This window comes from Equus przewalskii, chromosome 1, assembly GCF_037783145.1.
Source record: "Equus przewalskii isolate Varuska chromosome 1, EquPr2, whole genome shotgun sequence".
Taxonomy (NCBI): Eukaryota; Metazoa; Chordata; class Mammalia; order Perissodactyla; family Equidae; genus Equus; species Equus przewalskii.
In genome coordinates this window covers 148,494,419-148,518,395 of record NC_091831.1, presented here as the reverse complement: position 1 = coordinate 148,518,395, position 23,977 = coordinate 148,494,419, and the positions used below count along the sequence as shown (strand labels likewise).

The window sequence follows — 23,977 nt, the reverse complement described above, 5'->3', positions numbered from 1 at the left end:
CATCCTTCATCTCACCAGATCTTCAACCACAAGAGTAAAACAGGCAGGTGCTTCTCCCACTGTACACATGAGCCCCAGGGAAATTAGGGATCATGCTCAGGGTGAGGCCACGGAGGTATGGCTGGGTCTGGAGGCCAGAACTCGAGTCTTGGCAGCTGTGCCATTGGCTCCCCTCAAAAGGAACAAAAGACCTGGCCATTGAGAAATATAAATCTCATCGAGTAAGCGATTCCTACCAATGGTGCACTGCAGAACACGGAGGCCACTTAGATTAGTCACTGCAGAATGAGCCCACTGGACCTGCAGCTGGGAAGGCAGGACGGCCCAATCTAAGTGGGCTTCCTGCAGGAAGGCAACACAGAGTCAAGCAAGAGAGATTTCCAAGTGGCAGGAGACATGAGCAAAGGCTAAGAGCTGGGACCAGAAGGTCAGAAGCAGGAGCCAACAAACAGCCAAGGGTCTGAGTAGTGATTGGGGGGAGGGGGCCGATGGGGAGGTTGGGTGCGGCCTGTCTGGAGGTGGAAGCAGTGGAATCAGTGTTTGTCACTGCGGAGTACCTCCCTCAGTGTCATGGAGTTTGGCTGAGGTTGGGAGGACAGACAGCTGACAAAGTGGGGACAAGAACTCACACTTCCTAACTGGCCCTACCCTACCCAGGACAATTCAGCTGGCTCTTGAGCAAACAGGGATGCACAATGGAACTTTGCATTGACTTGCAGTATATAGCTCTTGTTGAGTGAATGAATAAAGGAATGATGGTCAGGCAAGGGACCAAGTCTGAGGAGCCTTGTTAGGGGGGTGGGGTGGGCACCAGGTAGAGAGGTTTCTCAGTGCAGAACCAAATGACCAAAGCTGCTTTTTTTTCCCCTTCCTCTCCCACAGGTCCAAAGGTAGGAAAGTTCTCCAGCTATCTCCCCTTTTCCTCGCCACCGCCATGTCCTCCAAACCTTGAGCCCCCTTCCTAGACCCTCAGGGAGCAACCATGACTTCCCCCAAATGAAGAGCGGGCAGCAGGCTCGGGCGTCAGTCCCACAGGCGGGCACCACAGTGCTCATCCACCCACTGCCGGCTGCAGCCTTCGCTCGGCTTCTCTCCTGTTTTCCCATCTGTCTCCCTCCTTTCCTCACATCCCCTCCCTGCCCCAGCAGCCCATCCTCTCTCCTGCTGCTTCTCCACCTGTTCCATGCTTCTCTGCTTTCCTGACTACCCCTACAGCCTCCCTGGATGGCTGGCTTGCTCCCAAACCCCAACCACATGCAGGGCCCCAATGACCTGCCTCTGCCAAGGAAGGGAGGCTGCCTGCTCCTAGGCCTGGAACTGGCCCCACCATAAAAGAGTCATAGGAGAGACAGGCAGGGTGGGAAGTGGCTGTTTCCAGGCGGCACTAAGCCTGGATGGGAGAGGGGCAGCTTTATCAGGGTCACTGGAAAGCCCTGGGCCCTGGAGCCTGCCTCTTCCCCACCTGTACCAAGTCCTTATCAGGCCCTAGGAGGCAGAAGCAGACTGGGGAGTCATCCAACCCCTAGAGTAGGGACATAGCCCCACCACTGCTCCCTCAGGACCCCAGACGCCCAGTGCCCTAGCACCAGAAGCAAGATGGTGTCTCTCTCCTCTTCCCTGGGCCTGTGGCAAGAGGCAAAGAAATTCCTCTGGCCTTGGGGCATCAGGAGGGGTTCCAGCTAAGACAGAACATTAAACCCCCACTTTTTCCAAGCGTCTTCTGGCTGAGGCAGTAAAGCCTTGATTTTACTTTCTATTCTTCCTGGTTTCTTGAGTCTGACACCTACTCAGCAACAGGCATGGGCTCACACAAACTCCCATTGTCACGTACACATAGCCATAAACATGCACTCATATGCATATATCTGTGTACACAGCAGGCGTGTGTATGTACCCACCCATGCACATATGCAAAGACATAGCTATTTGTATGTAAATATGGCACACACCCTCATACATACACACGGGCACACACTACCTATACAGAGTACACATACATCCTCACCTTGCAACCTCCTACCTTTGGTCTCCTTCCACCCTCCAGCTCCCTCGTCCTTCTCCTCAGCTCCTGCATATCCCCCAACACTGTCTCCTGTCTCCTCCTTGCCACTGGCCCTCTGTGAGCTCCTCTGTAGCCTCCCCTAGTCCCACCCTCACTTCTAAGTAGTCAGCCTGCAGTTCCTAGCATGGCAAAACCTCTAATCACTCTGCAAGGGGTCCTGGGTCAGGGAGGAGAGAAAATTTGACTTAGTTATGGATAAAATAAACCGAGGTCCAGGGCGTGGGAGTCATATCTCAGCTCAAGGAATGGAAACCAATGAATCTAGGTTCCTCCCCTTTTGTCTGCTCACAGCTCTGACTTCATCAAGGCAAAAGGCCCAGGGCTAGGAGGAGTCACTTGCTGTCCTTGTTTCCCAGCCCTCTGCCAAGATTCCTTGCCAGTCCCCAGGAATCCTTAGTCCGCTACAGTAGGGGGTGGGGGAAGGGAGGAAGTGGAGGGGGAATTGATTTTGGTAAGATTGGCACTGACCCCTGACTCTAATATTGTTCATTTGGCTTTCCACAGGGGCACTGCCGTGGCCCTGGGCACCACCATGGCCCAGGATGCCCCCCCCATGGCCCAGGAGGCCCCCATCCAGGGCCCGGTGGGCACCCCCCTGGCCATGGCCATGGCCCAGGACACCACCATGACCCAGGGCACCACCATGGCCCAGGATGCCACCCCCCAGGGCCCGGTGGGCACCCCCCTGGCCATGGCCCAGGGCACCCCCCACACCCACATGGTCCACATCATTGAAGAAGGAGAAGCAGCAGGGCACAAGAATGGCGAGCCTGAGTGGGTTGCCCTGCTAAGCTGGCATGGGGCTTGAACCAGAATCCTCTAATAAACAGCCTCCTGGAGGCCATGTTTCACTCTTAAAAGAGCTTGTCTTCTTTCACATTCAACTTGCCAAGCAGGGGGCCTGGTGGTCTCTGGGTTCCCTAGTTGGGAAAGTGGGGTACTTAGCCAGACATTCTCAGAAGCTTCCCTCAGTGGTGCCCATGCATATGTTGTATAAGGCCACCCTTCCTTTCTTTTTCACTTCTGCCCCCTCCCATCAAAAGGCCTCAAGTGTAGCCCATCATATACACCCAGGCCTGGTGGGCCTTCCAAGGTTCCATCTTGCATGCCTCACTCTACAGATCAGAAGCCTTCAATGGATCCCTACCATCCAGATGTATTTCTCACCATTCCCTTAAAATACACTGAGCTTTCCAGCCTCCTTAATTTTGCAAGTCCCCTACCAACACCAACACCACCCCACCCCCAGGTCAGGAATGCCTTCCTTCCAAGCCAGCTGCAGCTCCACCATCAACAGGAAGCCTTCCCTAAAGCCCATTAGGAAGAGAGAGGGCCTTTCTCTTTGCACACTGCCCCCTTCTCTGCAGCTTATATCAACCATCACATGGGCCTGACCACACCCTACCCAGTCAGCACCAATTTATAGGCTGGCCTTTTATCTCTCCAACCAAACTGTAAGCTACTCAGGGCAGGTCCCCCAATTCTACACCTCTAGATTTTCCTCTCGCCATCCCCTACTGACCTATGCCTTGCATAGAGTGGCGTTTGCACACAATTTAGACATAGGTATACCCCAAACGCTCCTGGGTTCCGACTCTCTCCCCAGCCCCATTCTTCAGCCAAGGCACCTCGCTGTACATAGAGCCAGCCTGCTTGCTGTGAAACTCTTTCTGCCCATCAAAATCCAACAACTGGGACTCTCTCTCCCAGGCTTCTGAGACTTCCCATATCTATTCCAGTGCTACCACAGTCCTCTAGCCAGGCCTGTCCACGGCCCATCACACATCACACCTCCCCTCCCTCACAGCCATTCTTGGACTGTGACCTGGAGTGAGTGGCTATTAGATACTTTCCAGGCTGCAGTGGGGTGATAATAAGAAAAGGAGCTGGGGATTCTTTGAGCGCCTTTCTTTTCTCGCTCTCATCCCTCCCATTCTCCGCACTTGAGTAACAGAATCGGGGCTTCACGTCTGAGGGGCGCAGACCCAGGTCCAGGTCCAGAAGGGGAACGTGAAGAAAGAAGCAGCTGGTGCCTACCCCACTGGGGAAGAGAGGGAGGCGCTGAGCGGAGCCGAGAGAAATGTGCAACTAAAGTCGCCCGACCTCTCTCGACCCCTCGCCGTCCTTCGCAGTGAAGTGAGGGCTTGCAGCTGCTCCCTTTTTCCGCCTGGAAGAGGCTGCGTTTCAAGTCGTGAGGCTCTCGGAGCGTTGCCTGGGGTCGCCCTTCCTGGTCCCTTACAGGAAGACAGATGCGCCCCAGGAAAGCTTGGTGCGCGCACTGCAGCCACACGGCCGGACCCCTAACAGCAGCTCTCGGACTTGGCCAGGGTGGAGGGGCTCACACCACCAGCCCAGGGTGCTCCAGACAACGAGCCTCCAGCGCTGGGCAGCGGCGCCGCGGGAAACCTCTGTCCCCGCCCCCCCCGTGCCGCGCCCATTGGTTGGGCTCCTCGACGGCCCCGCCCCGCGATCGGCCCTCCCGGCGCTGACGCATGCGTAGGAGCCAGCCGCCGCCGCCGCCACCGCCGCCGCCGCTTCAGCACCAGAGCCCGGACAGCGGCGCCGCCCACGGGCATGGAAGGTGGTAGCGGCGGCAGCGGCAGCGGTCCGGCTCCCGGCCCGGATCCGGAAGGGGAGCAGCGATCCGAGGGGGAGCCCTTGGCTCCAGATGACAACTCCCCGGACAGGTATGGCGGACCGCTCCGCAGACCCAGCTCGCGGACCTTCTCAGCACCCCCACCCCTGGTATCCCCAGTAGCCGCCATATGTCTCCCCATTCATTCCTCAGCCCCTCCCAGAGCCCCTTCCCGCGCCTCCATGCTCCCAGCCCCCTGGCCACGCACTCATTCTGCCAGGTCAATTTTCTCTCTCCCTGATAGCCCCTACTGTCGCCCTCACCTGCCCCCCAAGGACCAGGGGACCTGCCCCACCCACCCTTCCTACCTTACCTCTAAGGGCCGGGGTTCCCTCGCCCCTCTAGCCTCCCGAACCCCTCCCTCGAGGCCCTACCTCCGTGTTTTCTCAGTAAGCCCCAAGCCCGCAGCGACCTCAGTCTGGGTTCCAGCGTGTCAGTGTGCTCGAGGGTGCGGATGTATCCTAGAGGGGAAGCTCGCCAACATGTGTGTCCTGAGGAGGTTAGATACTCGGCCGCTACGCCAGGGACTGTCTTTGTCCATCACTGTCAGTCCCCAGTCTGCCCTGCATGGCCGGCTGTGCACGTGTAAACGTGAGTCCCCGTGTGTGGCAGCCACCAGCACTCGCTGGAGGCACTAGGGTGGCCAGGCTCTGAGGCTCAGGCTGTGGTCACTACCGTCCCTGAAGGAGCCCCAGGCTGGCAGGACAGGAGGAACACCTTCCTGCTGAGGGCCCAGATCTCAGTGCCTCTCCTCTCCCTTCCTCCATCATATGTGTGAGGGAACAGCCCAGCCAGGTAGCAATATGGCGCAATTTCTGTGCCCTGCCTGGTCTGCCGCCCCCAGCATCCCTCCCCTGACATGACACTGCCTCTCTCTCCTGCCTGGACTGAAATAAAACACACTCTTAGGGGGCAAAAATCAGAGGTGGACACACTGTCCCCAGATCGCCCCAGGTTGAAATGTACATTCACTACCTCAGAGCAAACAGAGGCCCCACAGGTGGAGAGAAATGTTGTCTCCCCCCTACTGTTACATATCAGCTGGGATAGATTTAGTCACCTTTCAGACTGAAATGCACAGAGCTTTCTTCAAGAGGGTAAGACACGGCATGGATGTGTCTCCTGGACCATAGAGCTGCCTGGGACTGTGGCCTGGCCAAAGAGCCAGGCATAGACAGGGAAGAGACAGTGACCAGGGCAGGGCAGGGGTGTGGGGCCAAGAGCATCCTAGAAGGGGCTTGAGAGTCCTTTGCTACCTTGGATATTTTGCCAAGGATCAGCCCTGCCCAATCTGCTACTTCTCTTGTACCTAGGGGTCATTCTTGGCACAGGAACTACATACTGTCTTCCAGCAACTCCCTGAGACCTCTGGTCCCTCTCTGCACATCCCAGAGACCCTGGACACTAATCAGGCAAAGGGACTCCATCCAATTCAATTCAAGAAACAGAAATTGCTCCTGCTGAGCTATGTAGCACTCTGGGGATAGATACTTATGCACACAGTGCATAAGACAAGATAGCACACATGCACACACACATAGAGTCCTTTACTAACGCATTGACTATAGAGCAATTAGGAATAGTTCATTCTTTGTGTTTTTAAAATTACCTTTTTATTTTCCTAGTGGCCTGAGCTGCTTTCCCATCTGTCCTGGCTACTCTGCGTGATCCATGGATGTCCATATGGCTATGTGTCTGTGGGCTCAGGGGCATGGTTAATGCACGTCGATATTTGCCCCTTCCGGGGTTCCCAAGTGGGGGCTCCGTGTCTAGGGCCCTATCAGCCAAGCCCTCACTACTGTGACTTTGGTCTCTTGAGGAGGCCTGCATCACCACTTTCCATCCCCCTGCCTGCCTGCCCCAGTCACTTGGCTTCCAGGCCAGCAGTCCCAGGCAGGCAGCCCATAAAGGAGCTCATCCTAGTCCCATGGAACAGAGAGGGTAACAAAGAAAGCCCCCTTGGGAAGCCAGGCCTGGGGTGCTTAACTTGCATTATCACCAGGTCTCCTGAGAACCGAGGGCAGCAGGGGCTGGCAGGAAAAAGCTTTTATTCTGAGAAGAGTTTGGCTCTTCTCCTTGGGAGAGTTGAGACAAAGGCTGGTTCTATAGCAGTCACAACGTGGAGGGTTTCAAATTCTGTCACACTGACAATGATGGGCGCAGTCAAGAAGGGTGAGATTTGGGAGTAGCTGACTCTAGGTCCCTGGAGAGGGAGAGAAGGCATTGCAAGGAAGGGGCCAGGGCCAGGGAGACCCCAGTAGAAGCAAACCAGTTGTGGAGGCTGGAACCCCCTTGAAAAGGAGCCAGCTAAGGAAGGGGGTGGGCTTCTGAAGTGTGGCAGACTGGTTAAGGGAGAGTGCTCCCAGTCTCCTGCAGCACCCCCCGGAGAGCTGGCTTTCCCTTCCTAGTGAGTGCGCTAAGGCCAAGGGCAGCTGGTATAGGCACCCTGGCTGCCACACCCTCCTGACCTGTGGAAGGCAGGCCCTAGTCTAAAGAGGAAGACCAAGACTAATGCGTCATCTTCATGCCTTCAGGATCCAACGCAGACCAAGCACAGTGCCCAGCATGTGGCAGGTGCTCAAAAAAGACCTGCAGAATAAAAATCTTAAAGAAGTAGATGTCCACACCTATACACATAAACCCAGGCCGTATATCCAGCTTCCCTTTGGCCCATGAGGATGGGCTCATATGGGCTTTTATCTGCCAGGACACTGGTCATTAACTGTATGGGGTCATCTGAGGTCTTGCTTTAGAACAACTTTGGTCAAATTCCTATTTTTCTAAATGTTGAGTGAGTAAAAAAAATAAGTATCAGTGATTTAAATCATGAGATCAAATTGTGATGCAGCTTTTGGATAACAAAAAGGGAAGTATTTATAATTATATATGTAGTGAGATTCTGAAGGTGTGAGAAGTTCTCAAGTGGAGATATATTATCTGAAGTGCCTAAGGAGGTCAAATTGTAAATATAAATGTACTTCTTAAACTCCACGCTCCCTGCAGCACTGAGTCGGGGAAGGGGCAGCAAAGCAAATGTGTCTTCCACACGCCAAACTCCATACCAGGCACCTCACATAGGTTACATCAGTTAATTCCCATACCACCCTGAGAGGGGGGCGTGGTCCTCATACCCTCACTCAATGGACAAGGATGCCAGTGCTCCACCAATTGTGTGTCTTTCCCAAGGCCCCAGAGATAAAGGATGATGGAGCCAAGAGCCCCCTCTACTGCTCCCCCATTTTACACTCAGCATGAGGATCATGCCCCCGCCCCCACAGACTGCTATGTCAACCAGCCAGCCTTCTGGGAGGAAGATGAAGAGCTTGCCTATTCTTTCCAGTTCCTTTACTTGGTCTCTGGGCAGAACCCAGCCTCGTGGGCAACGTCCACTTGCCACCACAGCCAGGACTCTGGCCCACGGTCCCTTCAGTAGCACAGCAGGCAGGACTGGAAGCCAGGGTTGGCTCAAAATAGACCTGGCTCTCCAAGCGGAGCTATGCAAGCTCTGGCAGGCCAGGTGAGCCAGGCGAATGGGGGGAGGGAGCCAGGGATCTGCCGAGGTTGCCCAGCCCCGAACCCCTCTGAGAACCCCCCATGGCCTTCAGGCACTCTGTTCTGTGGCCATCTTCTCCCATCCTAGGTCCGGCAATCCTGCCACTAAGGCGGGACTCCACCTCACCCCTGTGCCCAAGGAGTCGGCTTGAGTCCGTGCACAGAATGCTGCCCTCATGAGTAATTTTTAAAGAGGAATCTATTGCTGACTCCTCCTTGGCGAGTTCCTTGAGGGGTCCCAAATCCTTCTCCCAACTGTGCACACCCTTGCAAAGCAAACTTTCTGCCCTGTGGCCCAAGGGTGGTGGAAGGGCAGCAGATGCCTCTGCCAAACTTTCCCTAACTTTCACCACCCCCGTCAAAGTAGGCGCCTTCCTCTGGGCACCTTCAGCGCTCTGCGACTTCCTCTCTCACAGCACTCAACAGGTTGGACCGTCTGTATCACCCACCTACTATGAGTGCCTGGAGGACAAGAACCAGGCCTTATTCATCCTAGCACCACTATTAGCAGCCTGTCTAGCACTCAATATTCATTCAGCAAACATTCCCTGGGCAGCTTCTGTGTGCAAGGCACTATTCAAGGCACTGGGGATATGGAGGTGAACAAATGCACCAGGCCCTACTCTCCCAGAGCTCACACTCCATATGAGAGACAGGCAATAAACATGACAGCTATATAAGATGATGTCCAGTCACAGCAAATGCAATGAAGAAATATAAAGCAGGGTAGGGGGCTAGAGAGCTGCTCGTGAGCACTCAGAGAGGGTCATCAGGGAAGGCTTCTCTAAGAAGGTAGAAGTTGAATCAAGTCCAAAATAAAGAGAGGGTGTGAACCATGTAATTATCTGGGGGAGGAGCATCCCGAGCAGAGGGAAGAGAAAGCTCAGAGGCTCTACAGTGGGAACAAGAGTGCAGCAGGTGCTCAACAAATGTCTGATAAGAGAATGAACAGACGACTGTAGCAGAAAACGCACAAGCTCACAAGTCAGAAGAACTGGGTTCGAGGCCCAGCTCTTCATGTCTCACTGAACCTCAGTTTCAAATCTGTAAAACAGGGAAAGTACTTCCCCTATAGGGTTTTTATAAACAGTAAATAAGATGATATAGGTAAAAGCACATGCAGTGCTTAGCACAATGTCTGGCACGTGGCAGGCTGCCAGTAATGTTTTTGTGTGCATGGACAGATGAGTGAATGAGACAATGGACCCCAAGAGGTAGGTAGGAGGGGCTGGCCCGGTGGCATAGTGGTTAAGTTCACGTGCTCCACTTTGGCAGCCTGGGGTTCGCAGGTTCAGATCCCAGGCATGACCTACACACCACTCATCAAGCCATGCTGTGGTGGCGTTCCACATACAAAATAGAGGAAGATTGCCACAGATGTTAGCTCAGTGACAATCTTCCTCACCAAAAAAAAAAAAAAAAAAAAGGAGGTAGGTAGGAGATGTAGACCTGGAGCCCCTACCCTCCTCACCTCTCTCCCCCAGGACTAGTAAGAGAACAACCCCGAGCTCCTGTCTTCTTGTCTTGGCTTAATGAACAATGGTGGGGCATGGGGTGGCCCACCACCGCCCCCACCCTCATCTTCCCTGCCTCCTCTCTCCCCAGGTCTCAGAACAAGGCTGTGGCCCCTGAGGCAAGCCCAGAGAAAAGCTGCTCCCTCCAGAGCTGCCCCCTTGATGACCCTTCCAGTTCTTCGGGACCCCCACCAGCAACTTCCACCCTCCAGCCTGTGGGCCTGTCCAACTCCTTGGCACCGGCCCACTTCACCTATCCCCGGGCACCACAAGAATACCGGGGGGGCAGTTCCCTGCCAGGGCTTGGGGACCGGGCAGCTCTGTGCTCCCATGGCTCCAGCCTCAGTCCTTCCCCAGCCCCTTCACAGCGCGATGGAGCCTGGAAGCCACCGTCTGTGCAGCACCACGTGGTCAGCGTCAGGTAAGGAGGGGTCCAGCAGTCTGCCAGCTGCCACTGGAAGATGGGGCAGGGCTTAAAAGTGGAGCCAACCCTCCAGGCTCTGGACTCCCTCATTAGGAGGCAGCCCACGATATCCCCTGCCTGTGATGAAGGAGGCAGCCTGGATGGAGGAGGAAGTCCAGGTTAGAGCTTGTGAGTGGGAAGGCCTAAAAGAGTTATTACCATCTTCCCCTATTCCCCCCCTCCACCTCCTACCCTACATGAGGACTCTGACAAGCAAGTATCTTTTCTTCTCTTCCACAGGCAGGAACGGGCCTTCCGAATGCCAAAGAGGTAGGCCTGGGCCTTCTTTGGACCCCTAGGGGTGACCAGGCTGGTGCCCAGTTTAGCCCCATCACTCCCAGCGGCTCCTAAGCTCACCCATCCCCTGCTACCACACCCAACACCAATTCATGTGGGCTGTCTTCCTCTTTCCCAGCTATTCCCAGCTGATTGCCGAGTGGCCAGTGGCCATGCTGCTGCTGTGTCTGGCTGTCATCCTCCTCTGCACCCTGGCTGGACTGTTGGGGAGCGAGCTGCCTGACTTCTCCAAGCCCTTGCTGGTGAGGGGCCAAGGAGACGGAGGGGGACCTTCAGGCCTGGGCACCTCAGCGCAGTCTGGGACAGAAAGTTGGAGCGTCTGAGCTGGGGGTGGGGTGGCCATGGTGGGCTCTCAACCTCCAGAGAGAGTTGGGGAGATGCAATAGAGGCGATACCCTTGCCCAACAATCCAGGCAGGTGGGCTGGCCCTCCCTGCTCCAGGGACCCAAAGGGGCAGCGCCCAGAAGGGCCAGAATGAAGAAATCCTCCTCCTGCTTGCTTGTTCTTGGCCCTCCTCCATACAGGGTTTTGAGCCTCGGGACACAGACATTGGGCGCAAGCTAGTGGTCTGGAGAGCGCTGCAGGCCCTCACGGGCCCCAGGAAGCTGCTTTCTCTTTCCCCAGACCTTGAGCTGAACAGGTAATGGGTTCTCATCTTTCCACTGTTGGGGGGAGTGGGGGAAAGAATGAGGTCTCCAGAGAGGGGCTATTGGGTGACCTCCCCAAAGGCAGGTCAGAGGAGGTTTTCTGGTGCCCCCCTGGGAAGTGATGTCAGGCCTCCTCTGAGCCCCCGACCCCTTGATGGTGCCTGGCATAGGTTTTCTTTCTACCTCAGCTCAAACGCCCACACCACTCTGAGTCCCACACCCTTGAATGGTGCCCCGGAGGGCATGGTCCGGCCTCGGAGGATGGTGGAGCCCCTGGAGGACAGAGGACAGGAGAGCTTCTTCTGTGGCCCCCCTGGTAAGCTGCAGCCTGGCCAGTTCCTGGTTTTAATGGTGGTCCCCAACCCACCTACTAGAACAGGAGGGCCTAGGAGGACAAATTTGGGCAGACAGAAAGAGAAGGAGGCCGGCTGGCTACATTCAAGCCAAGGAAGTAGGGTTACAGCTGAGAGAATGAAGAAGGTCTCGGGTGCTCCAGCCAGGTAGGGTCAAGCTGGGTGGGGGTGGGGGTGGGGCACCAGGGCGAAAATGTAGGCCCAGGATCAGGTAGCGAGGCACCGGTTTCAGGCTCCTGAGGATCTGAACCTCCTATGGCCCTGGGTGAGCATCTTCCCTTTGGAGGCCCAGGACCTGGGGCCAAAGGACTGAGCTCTGGGGGGTGTGTTGCAGAGAAGAGCTATGCACAGCTGGTGTTCATGTCCACCTCAGCGGGCAGCCTGTGGAACCTGCACGCCATCCATTCCATGTGTCGCATGGAACAGGACCAGGTGAGCTGACTGGGGAGGTGCCAGGGGCTGGTGGGGAACCAGGGACATCAGGATTTCCTGATCCCAGAGACATACAGCTGAGTCAGGACTGCCAGGGTGGACTGGGGAAGAGCATTCCCGGTTTGGGTGGAAAAGAAGAGTTAGCTGTTTTCAGAACAGCCCCAAAACACAGGTGCTGGAAGACAGACCATGCAGAGCCTGGGGGGTTTCAAAAGGTCTTGAAAAGGAGCCTCAAGAGCTATTGAGGAGGGCCCAGCCCAAGGCTCCCAGCCCCCTCAACCCAAGCAGTGCCAATCAATCACGCTAACTGGAGGACCATATACCATGACATCTGAAAAAAGCTTTGCTGCCGAAAACAGTGCAAACACCACAAAGTAGCCCAAGCCACACAAGGGTATGTGAGGTACCCAAGGACAGTGGTCGAGAACATGTGCTCTGGAGTCAGATGCCAGAATTCAAGGCCAGCTCTACTACTCTCTAGCTGTGTGACTTCAGGCACATTTCTTAACCTCTCAGTGCCTCAGTCTTTGTATATAAAATGGGGATAATAATTGTACTTTCCTCATAGGGATGTTATGACAATTAAACAAGAGAGAATTTGTAACTATGGCATAATGACTGACAATAGGAATCTCTTAATAAATGTTACTATGGTCACCATGATCTCAGGCCCAGTGCCATACAGCTAGTTGGTGGCAGAACAGGACCTCTGATTCCCAGGCCAATGCTCCCTGGACGACACCAGCTGTTGTGATGTCAACAGCAGGTGGGATAGAAAAGGAGGCACGAGGTCTGAAAAAGAAACAGCTCTGTCCCCAGAGGGTTTAAGCAGACCAGGGGACAGAGGTAGAGGGCTAGGGTGTGGCAGTGACTCTGATCCTGGAATGGCTTCCACTTTTCCTACTGCTTGCTTCCAGTTTCCTGGACCCCTGGCCCTGTTCCATCTGTGGCTGCCACTTCCACTCCTACTCCTGGCTCAGGAAGTGCAGAGTTGGGGTGTGTGACCTGAAGGAGGGACCCTTGGGGCAAGACCTCTCAGGCTGAGGCCTCGGGCAGCATCCCTGAAGCTCCTCTTTGATGGAGTCAAAATGTAGCTGCTAGCACCTGGGCCAGGAGCCACAGGCAGCTCTGAGATAAGCCAGCTCCGCTAGGCTGTCAAGATACTTCTCTGCCCGTGCCCTGCAGCCTGAAGGGAGGTGAGAGGGCCTCGGACAAGGCTGGGGAAACCTGGGCCCTGGCACTGCTGCTGAGCTCTCTCCTGCTGTGCGTGCCCTACAGATCCGCTCCCATACCCACTTTGGGGCTCTGTGCCAGCGTACAGCAGCCAACGAGTGCTGCCCCAGCTGGTCCCTGGGCAACTATGTGGCTGTGCTCTCCAACCGCTCCTCCTGCCTGGACACTACTCAAGCAGATGCAGCCCGCACACTGGCCCTGCTGCGGGCCTGTGCCCTCTACTACCACCGCGGTGCCCTGGTGCCCTCTTGTCTGGGACCTGGGCAGGACAAGCCCCCACGCTGTGCCCAGGTTCCCACCAAGTGCTCCCGGAGCAGCGCTGTCTACCAACTCCTGCACTATCTGCTGGACAAGGACTTCCTGAGTCCCCAGACTGCTGACTACCAGGTACCCTCCCTCAAGTACAGCCTGCTCTTCCTGCCCACCCCAAAGGGTGCCTCCATGATGAGCATCTACCTGGACCGCCTAGCCGCCCCCTGGGGGCTCTCTGACAACTACACATCCATCACTGGTATGGACCTGGGCCTCAAGCAGGAGCTGCTGAGGCACTACCTGGCCCAGGACACGGTGTACCCCTTGCTGGCCCTGGCTGCCATCTTCCTCAGCATCGCCCTCTACCTGCGCTCCCTCTTCCTCACCTTCATGGTGCTGCTGGGGGTGCTGGGCTCCCTGCTGGTTGCCTTCTGTCTCTACCGCGTGGCCTTCCGCATGGCCTACTTCCCCTTTGTCAATCTGGCAGCCCTCGTCCTGCTCAGCAGCGTCTGTGCCAACCACACCCTCATCTTCTTCGACCTGTGGCGCCTTAGCAAGAGCCAGCTGCCCTCTGGGGGGCTGGCGCAGCGCGTGGGCCGCACCATGCACCACTTTGGCTACCTGCTGCTGGTCTCGGGGCTCACCACGGGCGCGGCCTTCTACGCCAGCTACCTGAGCCGCCTGCCGGCCGTGCGCTGCTTCGCCCTCTACACGGGCACGGCTGTGCTGGCGCACCTGGCGCTCACGCTCGCCTGGCTGCCCTCCTCCGCGGTGCTCCACGAGCGCTACCTGGCGCGCGGCTGTGCGGCCCGGGGGCAGGCTCCGTGGGGTGGTAGCGCGCCCCGGCGCCTGGCGCTGGCGCTGCACCGGCGGCTCCGCGGCCTTCGGAGGGCGGCGGCCAGCACTTCGCGCCTGCTCTTCCAGCGCCTGCTGCCCTGCGGCGTCATCAAGTTCCGCTACATCTGGATCTGCTGGTTCGCCGCGCTGGCGGCAGGGGGCGCCTACATCGCGGGCGTCAGCCCCCGCCTGCGGCTGCCCACGCTGCCGCCGCCGCGCGGCCAGGTCTTCCGGCCGAGCCACCCCTTTGAGCGCTTCGACGCCGAGTACCGCCAGCAGTTCCTATTCGAGCGGCTGCCTCAGGGCGAGGGCGGCCACATGCCCGTGGTTTTGGTGTGGGGCATCCTACCCGTGGACACTGGCGACCCCCTGGACCCTCGCAGCAACAGCTCACTGGTGAGTGACCCTGCCTTCTCGGCCAGCGGCCCTGACGCCCAGCGCTGGCTGGTGGCACTCTGCCACGGAGCTCGCAATCAGAGCTTCTTTGGTGCCCAGCCGGAGGGCTGGCCCACTCTGTGCTTCGTGGAGTCCCTCCAGCGCTGGATGGAGAGTCCTGGTTGTGCCCGCCTGGGGCCTGGCCTCTGCTGTGGCCACTCAGGCTTCCCCTGGGCACCCCAGCTTTTCGTGCACTGCCTCAAGATGATGGCTCTGGAGCAAGGCCCCAATAGCACACATGACCTGGGACCCCGCTTCAATAGCCAGGGCAGCCTGGCCGCCCTGGTCCTGCAGTTCCAGACGAACTTCCAGTATAGTCCAGACTACAGCCAGACCCACCTCTTCTACACTGAGGTCAGCCACTGGCTGGCAGTGGAGCTGAGCAGGGCGCCTCCCGGCCTCCGCCGGGGTTGGTTCACCAGCCGTCTGGAGCTGTACAGCCTACAGCACAGCCTGAGCACCGAGCCTGCTGTGGTGCTGGGCTTGGCTCTCGCTCTGGCCTTTGCCACACTGCTGCTGGGCACCTGGAATGTTCCACTTAGCCTGTTCTCTGTCGCGGCTGTGGCAGGCACTGTGTTGCTCACCGTGGGGCTCCTGGTTCTACTCGAGTGGCAGCTCAACACTGCCGAGGCCCTCTTTCTCTCTGCCTCTGTGGGCCTCTCGGTAGACTTCACTGTCAACTACTGCATCTCCTATCACCTGTGCCCGCACCCTGACCGCCTGAGCCGCGTGGCCTTCTCACTGCGCCAGGCCAGCTGTGCCACAGCAGTGGGGGCTGCAGCCCTATTTGCTGCTGGCGTGCTCATGCTGCCTGCCACGGTGCTGCTCTATCGCAAGCTGGGCATCGTCCTCATGATGGTGAAGTGTGTCAGCTGTGGTTTTGCCAGCTTCTTCTTCCAGTCTCTCTGCTGTTTCTTTGGACCAGAGAAGAACTGTGGGCAGATCCTCTGGCCCTGTGCCCACCTGCCGTGGGACACCGGAACTGGGGAGCCTGTTGGGGAGAAGGCAAGCCGTCCACGACCAGGGCCAGTGGGAGGGGCGCCCGGGTCCTGCTCAGAGCAGTACGAGCTACAGCCCCTGGCACGTCGCCGGAGCCCTAGCTTTGACACTAGCACAGCCACCAGCAAGCTGTCCCACCGGCCCTCAGTGCTCTCTGAGGATCTACAGCTGCATGATGGCCCCTGCCTCTCCCGGCCCCCACTGGCCCCTGCTTCCCCAAGGGAGCTGCTCCTGGACCACCAGGCAGTCTTCAGCCAGTGCCCAGCCCTGCAGACCTCCTCCCCCTATAAGCAGGCAGGCCCCAGCCCCAAAACCCGGGCCAGGCAGGTCTCCAAAGGGCAGAAGGCTGAGCCCATGCAAGCCTCACCAGAAGCCCCAGCCCACTCTCCCAAGCCCAAGGCTGCAGAGCCCCCTGATTGCCTCTGCTCCTCAGCCAGCACCCTAGAGGGGCTCAGCGTCTCCGATGAGACCTGCCTAAGCACCTCTGAGCCCAGTGCTCGTGTACCGGATTCCGTGGGTGCCTCCCCAGATGACCTGGAAGAAACTGAGCACACGGTACCTGAGCGGGGCCAGCTGAACGAGAAGCGGGACACCCTCTGGCTGGCGCTGAAGGAGTCTGTGTATGATCCATCACTGCCCGCCTCCCACCAGAGCAGCTCCTCCTGGAAGGGCCGTGGGGGGCCAGGGGATGGCAGCCCCGTGGTGCTGCCCAACAGCCAGCCAGATCTGCCTGACGTTTGGCTGCGCCGGCCCAGCACCCACACTTCAGGCTGCAGTAGCTGAGGGAGGCCCAGGGAGGCCAGACTGGGGCCAGACCTGTCAGGGATGACAAGGCAGGGGTGGCACCAGGCTGGAGCCTGATGGTGTTTCCCCACGTCAGCATAGAGAGGTCTCACTCTCCAGCTGTGGCTTTTAAACCCTGCGAGATGTTCCAGCCTTGGTCTGGGCTGCTGCTTACTCCTCACATCCGGAGGATTCAGCAGAGACGGTCTTTGGAGGGAAACGCCAAGCTCTCCTTGTGACCTGCTTGAGGGCTCATCTGCCCCCCACAGTACCAAACAGGACTCACCCTCTGGAAGGGAGAAGGCCAGATGTGTAGCTCCAGGTATCAGGGGAGGCTGACTTGGCCCCCACACCAAGTGGCAAGACGTTCAGTGGGACTAAGGGAGCCAGTCCTTGGGAACCTGCCAGGCACTTAGCAACCAGAAGAGCCCTTGGGAACCTCAGCAGCCTCCTGGGCCTCACACCTTTCAAGGGCTCTCTATCAGGGCACTTTATTCTCTTTGGGGAGCTTCTCTGGGCCAGAACTGCCCTGCCCCCCTCACCCTCCCCAGTCTGACCGGAAATTCATCAAGGCCGGGCAAAGATGGCTGCTGGGAGTGAGGCAGGAGGAGGGATGGGCAGCCTCAGAGCATCCCCAAACTGCAGAAGGATCCCTCGTTGGGAGCAGGCTCCAGTGCTCTCCTCTGTTAACAGTCAAGAATCCTTGACGAGCCTGCACCTTTTAGTTCACAGAACACTTCCACAGGCATCGTCTCCTGGGAATCTCACCCCACCCGTGTGGAGTGGTCTGCAGTTGCCAGGTTCTTTTGCCCCCAATTTACAGGTGGAGATGTTGAGACTGAGTGCAGTAAAGTGGTTTACCCAGTCATATGACTAGTAAATGGCAGAGCAGGTTCCCTGACTCCTTTCACTGCTACAACTCCCACTCTCCTGCTGCCTACCTGCCTCAGGGACATTGGGCTGTGGCTGTCTTGATCTTTCACTTCTAGGACCTTCCTGCAACCTCCTCGGGTGTCTCTGAGTAAAGTCCCCTCCCTCCCTCTTTAGGCCTCCATCTCCAGACAGGGCTATACTCTGGCCAAGCCCCAGGTTCCTCCCCACCTCCCCTGTGCTCCCTGTGCCTCCCCCCAGATCTGGCGGAGATGCCCACCAGCCATGAGGCATCCGGGCTGATCTGATTCCCTGGATCAGAGGCAGGGGTGTGCCTCTTGCATGGCCACAGTGATGGTGAGTCACTGCCAGGAGGGGCAGTGAGGAGCAGTAGAAGTTGAGCAGAGTCAGTTAAGGCAGGAACTCAGGCCTGCCCTTTTGGGGAGTAGGAAAGTCTGAAGCTGTTCCCCACGTCAGGGTCCCTGGCTTGTCTGGGACAAGTCTCTGTGGGGGCACTCAGCAGACCAAAGGCTGACTCCCCGTCCCCAGTCCCCAAAGCAGAGAGTCTTTCTGGAAGGTTTTATCCCGTGTGAGAGCTCATGACACTTGCAGCATCAGCAAGTTTACTGAACACCTACTGTGCATATGGGACTATAAGGGGACAGAGGTGTAGAAGGCAAAGCAAACATCTGCCTTCAAGGAGCTCACCCTGTAGCTGAGGAAGCAGCTCACACGTGCATGCAGCCATCGATGGGTGTTGATGGCACCATGCAGTGCGTGCTAAGGGCCATATGCCTGTTACCGTTAGTATTGCTGGAGCTCAAGTACCCAGGACTAGGTAACAAGGAAGGCTTCCTGGAGGAGGAACAACTTGAGCTGGGCTTCGGAAGTCCAAGTATCTCAGACTGGAAGGGACCTTAAAGATCATCTTTTCCAGCAGATTTCAAACTTTGTAGCCTCAGGACCCCTTCTTCAAAGAATCCTTGTGTGAAAACACAGTATATAAAACAGATAAAAAGCAGCTATTCCAGGGGGTACAGGGTTGGGGAGTGCAGAGCCAGCTCAGTCTCCCTTTCTACTGCACCTCTCAGGGGGCCCTGGGGAACCCCTCAAGCTCCTGGAGGCTCCTGAGAACATGGTATGAAAACCTCTGACCCAGGCCGTTTACAGATGAGTATCCCAGAGGGGAAGGCATTCTTCTAGGGCTAAACAGACAGTCTGTGGCAGAGATGGAGGCAAATCAGGGGGTGTTCTGGGGTTTTTTTTCCCAATATTGTGGAGACCTACCTCCCACTCCAAGTAGCCCATGAGAAGTAGGGCAGAATCCTAAATGAGACCAAGGAGTTGTGGAAGAGACAGAAGTCCGTGGGTAGGAATGACGGGCTACTTTGCAAAATAAGTAAGTCAAAGGCATTTGCTTCCTGACACCGGGAAGACGAGGCAGTGACTAGGCCCTAACTTGGACCTGCCCTCCTGGAGGTCTGCCAGGACCTCTCTCTCTTCATGTCCAGGTGGAATTCAGCCTCTCTGGCCTAGGGCTGCTCATCAGGGTCCTGACTTCTCTGCACTGTGGACTGTGTCCTGTTATCACACAACCAGGCCGAGGGAGCACTGGTCTCATTTGGGACAATCACCTAGAGGGAGGACAAGGTGAGCCCTTCCTCCTGAGCATGAGCAGAAGTCTGGCCTTGACTCAAAAGAGAATCCACCATCTTAGTTGCTTCCCAGCAACTCACTGAGGGTCCTCTGCCCCGTGTTGTGGGAGGGCAGCAGGCACCTGGACAAAAAGAACCTGTTCCTCCACACGCTCTTTTATGTCTTGTAAAGGAAGATGTTGGTATCTGGGACTGGAGCTTCAAAAACTTTGCCTGAACACCACCACTGACATGTAGAGTACAGGGGGTGGGTGGGGTGGGCATCAGGATTAGGGCACACCTGAGGACCCTTCTCGGGGATTTCTGGGTCCCATTCTTGCAGGCCATGGCCACACAACCCTACAGGAAGAGGTACCAACTGGATTTGTTCTTTACACTGCCGGGCCCAAAGGACTGGAAGAGCCCAGTGGTAATCGAAAACATCCTCTCACACCTCGATGGCCCAAACCAACTGCAGGCAACCCACATCAGTGGGTAATCCAGCCCACCTCTCTAGTCTCAACTTTGGAAAGCAGGATTTAAAGCATTTTCAATTTCCTTTGAGTTTCAGGAGAGCCATTCGCTTTATTGTTATTATGGGTGGTTACAAAGAGTGTATGACCCTGGATTCATGTGGGGAGAGGCTTCAACGCATGCTGTGAGGCAGGGGAAAGCCAGTCAGAGCATTCATGTTTGCTCTGGAAAATTCAAGAAATGGTTTCTTAACGCGGAGACACTTTAGAAAATAGAACTACATTAACACTAATTTGGGACTTGAGGTCCTTTCTCCTATTTGTGCCCCAGATCCTTGAACTCACAGAGTATGGACTCACAGAGTGTGAGTATGTGTGCTGTATGTTTTTAATATGTAACTTGGTATCGTTTGTTACTATAGGAAAACCCATCCTTCCAAGGCTGTGGCCCTTTGGTGACAATGTTAGAGATTGGTTTGACTGGCAGAATCTTAGATTTGAGTGAAACATGGCATATCCCATAAAGTGGTATATTAGTGGTATATTAGCGGTAATTAGTGATCCTAATTCTGAAAAAGGCATCCCACAAGAGATTTATAAGCCAGACTTCCTCAGCCCCCTCCAACCCATCATCTCCCAGTGCTTGACAGGACAGGGAGGCAGGTTAGGGTGTCAGGAAAGAGGATACGTTGGTTTATAGTCTTCACCTGTTGTCCAGAGAGTTTCTGGTCTTTTCTTCCATGGTGTCCTTTTCTCAGCTTTTGATAATACACGTGGGCAATGACAAGCTCTCTGGCACCCCATGCCATGCATCAGGATCCCATTTGCTTGGGGATACGAAAAACAGACATTCCTTACCCTTTCTGCCCTCACCCTTGTTCACAGGGACGACTGTAACTCAAGGTCTGGAGGTGTTTTTGCTTAAGAGAAGAAACTGTAACTCAGTTCACTGGGAAGATGAGAAACAAAAGAAAGCCACTATGTGCTGTGTAAACAGGTGGCTGTCTAAAGCCACCCTGTGCGGAAGAGCCCTGGAAGGACCTTGATAAACTTAGAATTATTATAAGGCCTCTGTGTGCTTATTCATGTTATACTTCAACACAGGGAAAAGATCAGCATCTTAGCAAATTCTCAGACATCAAACAAGAGCTTCAGTATTGCTGAAGAAAATCACACACTGGGCAGATGGATGTAGATTTGAATTCATGACCACCAGCTCAGCTGGACCCTCAGCCCTGCCTAGCTAGTTTCCATTCTAGTTATCAGTTTCCATTCTTTGGAATTTCCTATTTTCTCTACCTTCCTCAAACATCTGATGCCCTCCACTTCCCCGCACCCCACTTTCAGTAAACAAAAAACTCATTCTTCAAAAAGAAAACTGGAAGCATCAGAAAGAAATGTCCTCACCTTCAAGGCATCAAGTCCCTAGCTTACCTATGTCTGCTCTTGCCTGCTTCTCTCCCCATCCCTTCTATTAAAATGAAGGAAGCAGTAATGACTACATCACTAGCTTCACACACTTTGCATCAGAGGTCTTCCGACTAGGGCTAGCATTCCCACAGGAACATGAACACTTTCCAGAAGGCAGGTGAAATCAATTTCCAGAGCTTCTTCCTTCATATGTTCCATCTCCTCATATTGATCGGCCTAGGAAAGAGTCTTCAGTCAGCCGGTTCTCTTTCCCAGCTGACCTGCTCTTTCATTCTGAATCCTATTCTGGCACCTTACTCTGCAGTATAAAAAATGAATAAAAAGACTATTTGAGAATGCTCTGCTTGAAGAAGCCCTTGAGGGAGCACAGTCTGGAGAGGTTCTAGGAGACATTTTGAAGGGGGCAGTTCTGTAGCTCAGTTCTGTCCCTTCTCCATTGAAGAATTCAAATTCAGGAGGCTGGCCCTGTGGCCGAGTGGTTAAGTTCCCGCGCTCCGCTTTCGCGGCCCAGAGTTTCACCGGTTGGGATCCTGGGCGCGGACATGGCACTGCTGATCAGGCCATGCTGAGGCAGCGTCCCACATGCCGCAACTAGAAGGACCTACAATTGGTTATACAACTATGTTCTGGGGAGCTTTGGGGAGAAGAAGCAGCAAAAAAAAAAAAAAAGAGAGAGATTGGAGGGGCTGGCCCCGTGGCTGAGTTTTAAGTTCGCACACTCCGCTACAGGCGGCCCAGTGTTTCGTTGGTTCGAATCCTGGGTGCGGACATGGCACTGCTCATCAAACCACGCTGAGACAGCGTCCCACATGCCACAACTAGAAGGACCCACAACAAGGAATATTCAACTGTGTACCGGGGGCTTTGGGGAGAAAAAGGAAAATAATAAAATCTTAAAAAAAAAAGAGAGATTGGCAACAGATGTTAGCTCAGGTGCCAATCTTTAAAAAAAAATTCAAATTCCAAAGTGACAAGGTGATACAAGATGCATATTAACCACATTTATTTGAATTGAGAAACAAAATCTCACTTTTTCTGATACAAAGTCAATCTGATTTGGCTGATGGGTTTGACAGGACTAGCTTTGCAAATAGGATATATGGTGGATGTTTTCCCCAAAAGTGGAATAATTTAAATCTGCAGCTCCAGTGGGGCTGGCCTGGTGGCACAGCGGTTAAGTTTGCACGTTCCACATCTCAGCGGCCAGGGGTTCATCGGTTCGGATCCCGGGTGTGGACATGGCACCGCTTGGCACTCCATGCTGTGGCAGGCGTCCCACATATAAAGTAGAGGAAGATGGGCACGGATGTTAGCTCAGGGCCAGCCTTCCTCAGCAAAAAGAGGAGGATTGGTGACAGATGTCAGCTCAGGGCTAATCTTCCTCAAAACAAAAACAAAAACCTACATTTCCCTGCGTTTCTCTCACACAGCACATTCTACTTTTGCTTCATAGTTTTTTTTCATAGCCACAAATACACAGCATATTTTATTTGTAAAATTATCTCCACATAAAAATTATATACAGATGTCTTATCAGAAGAGAATGTGCAAGGGCTATATTGCTACACTGCTTAAAAGAAACACTTTCTACAAACATGACGCATTAGGCACTGTCTCAACCCTAACTTCTAGATGGCCTCTCAGGAGGTGGCTTAGGAAAGTTCCAAAATCTATAGCGATTGGTTTAAAAATTAAATTTAAGAATGCTACAGCAACAGAGTTATCAAGATTACCACAGAATCACCTAGAACACCTAGAATGTAGCCACGTTTGCACTCTCATGGACTAAAGAATGAGGCATTTCAAGTAGAAGTGACTGGTAAGACGCCTTTGCCAAGGAGTCTTGGAGGTATGGGATCCAAGGCAATCCAAACAGGCAAGTGTTGCTTAAGTTCCAGGAAGGACAAGAATTGTCAGAGGGGAGCCGGCCCGGTGGCGCAGAGGTTAAGTGTGCACGTTCCGCTTTGGCGGCCTGGGGTCTGCCAGTTCGGATCCCTGGTGCGGACATGGCATGGCTCATCAAGCCACAGGCTGTGGCAGGTGTCCCACATATAAAAAAATTAGAGGAAGATGGGCACAGATGTTAGCTCAGGGCTAGTCTTCCCTGATGTGGGGTCAGTGAGCTGAGGAGTCGAAAGAAAGATTTCTTGGACTCTTAAGATCTGGCAGTAGTGCTCTTTTATTTAGAGAATAGTGTTGTCAAATAAAAATGGCAAGTAATAGGATATATTGGAATATATGAGGAAGCCATTTGGTATAAACCTAATTCGGCCTGACCTTGTCTTTCCAAAAGGGCCTGACCGAGGCCACTGGGCATGCATTGTATATCTGCTTTAGAGATTCCCTATGGCAAGAACAAAGGCCCTTGAGGTAAAGGTGCAACTTCCCTCCCCCTCCCAACGTTGGCATCTCCTTAAGGATTAAGCATCTTTCCTTAGGCTAGAAACTGATTGCTGCGCTCACCTGTGACCGCCCAGCTGGAGACAATAGACTTGCCTCCTGCTGCGCCCACTAAGATAGCAGACCCACTACCTGCTGTGTCCATCAAGTGCTGTGCCGACAGGGCAATCTTGTGACTATTGTGGGAGGGACATTTCAATCATATGTGAAACACCCTCTTTGAGGGTATATAACCCCCCTGTGTACCTCCACTTCTTTGGAGTGCTCTGTTCCTTTGTGGAAAGACTCTCCCGGGTTATAGTCCTAAAATTTAAGCTCAGAATAAACTCACCCAAATTTTCATTTATAGATTGGTTATGGATTATTTTCGTCGACAGAGGTTACAATCATTTTTACTTTTGTGTGTGATTTTGGCTTTTTTTGAGCAAGAGACAGCAGTGTCCGTAGGATGTACCTCTTTTGAACCAACTCTACTTGGTCAGGGTCACTTTCTGCATTTTGATGAAGTGTCTCTGGGAATTGGCTGCCCTGTAATGAACATAACGTCTCAGGGGTATGAGTTTAATTACCTTGTCACTGAGTGTGTGATTCAGAAAGAGGTTTTCTTCTATGGAGTGATATTTTATTCAGCCCTCCATTATAACATAATAAACAAAGGAGTCACTGGAAAAATTC

At 54.7% G+C, this 23,977-nt stretch overlaps 1 protein-coding gene across 1 annotated transcript; it reads left to right on the top strand.

Moving 5' to 3' along the window:
- Positions 1 to 4,529: 4,529 nt before the first annotated feature.
- DISP2 (dispatched RND transporter family member 2) lies at positions 4,530 to 20,537 on the top strand. The gene is made up of 8 exons (XM_008509482.2): positions 4,530 to 4,749; positions 9,855 to 10,184; positions 10,467 to 10,496; positions 10,642 to 10,765; positions 11,048 to 11,163; positions 11,359 to 11,486; positions 11,858 to 11,955; positions 13,234 to 20,537. The coding sequence occupies exons 1-8, from the start codon at positions 4,637 to 4,639 to the stop codon at positions 16,492 to 16,494; spliced, it is 4,200 nt and encodes a 1,399-aa protein (XP_008507704.2). The 5' UTR covers positions 4,530 to 4,636; the 3' UTR covers positions 16,495 to 20,537.
- Positions 20,538 to 23,977: the final 3,440 nt, after the last annotated feature.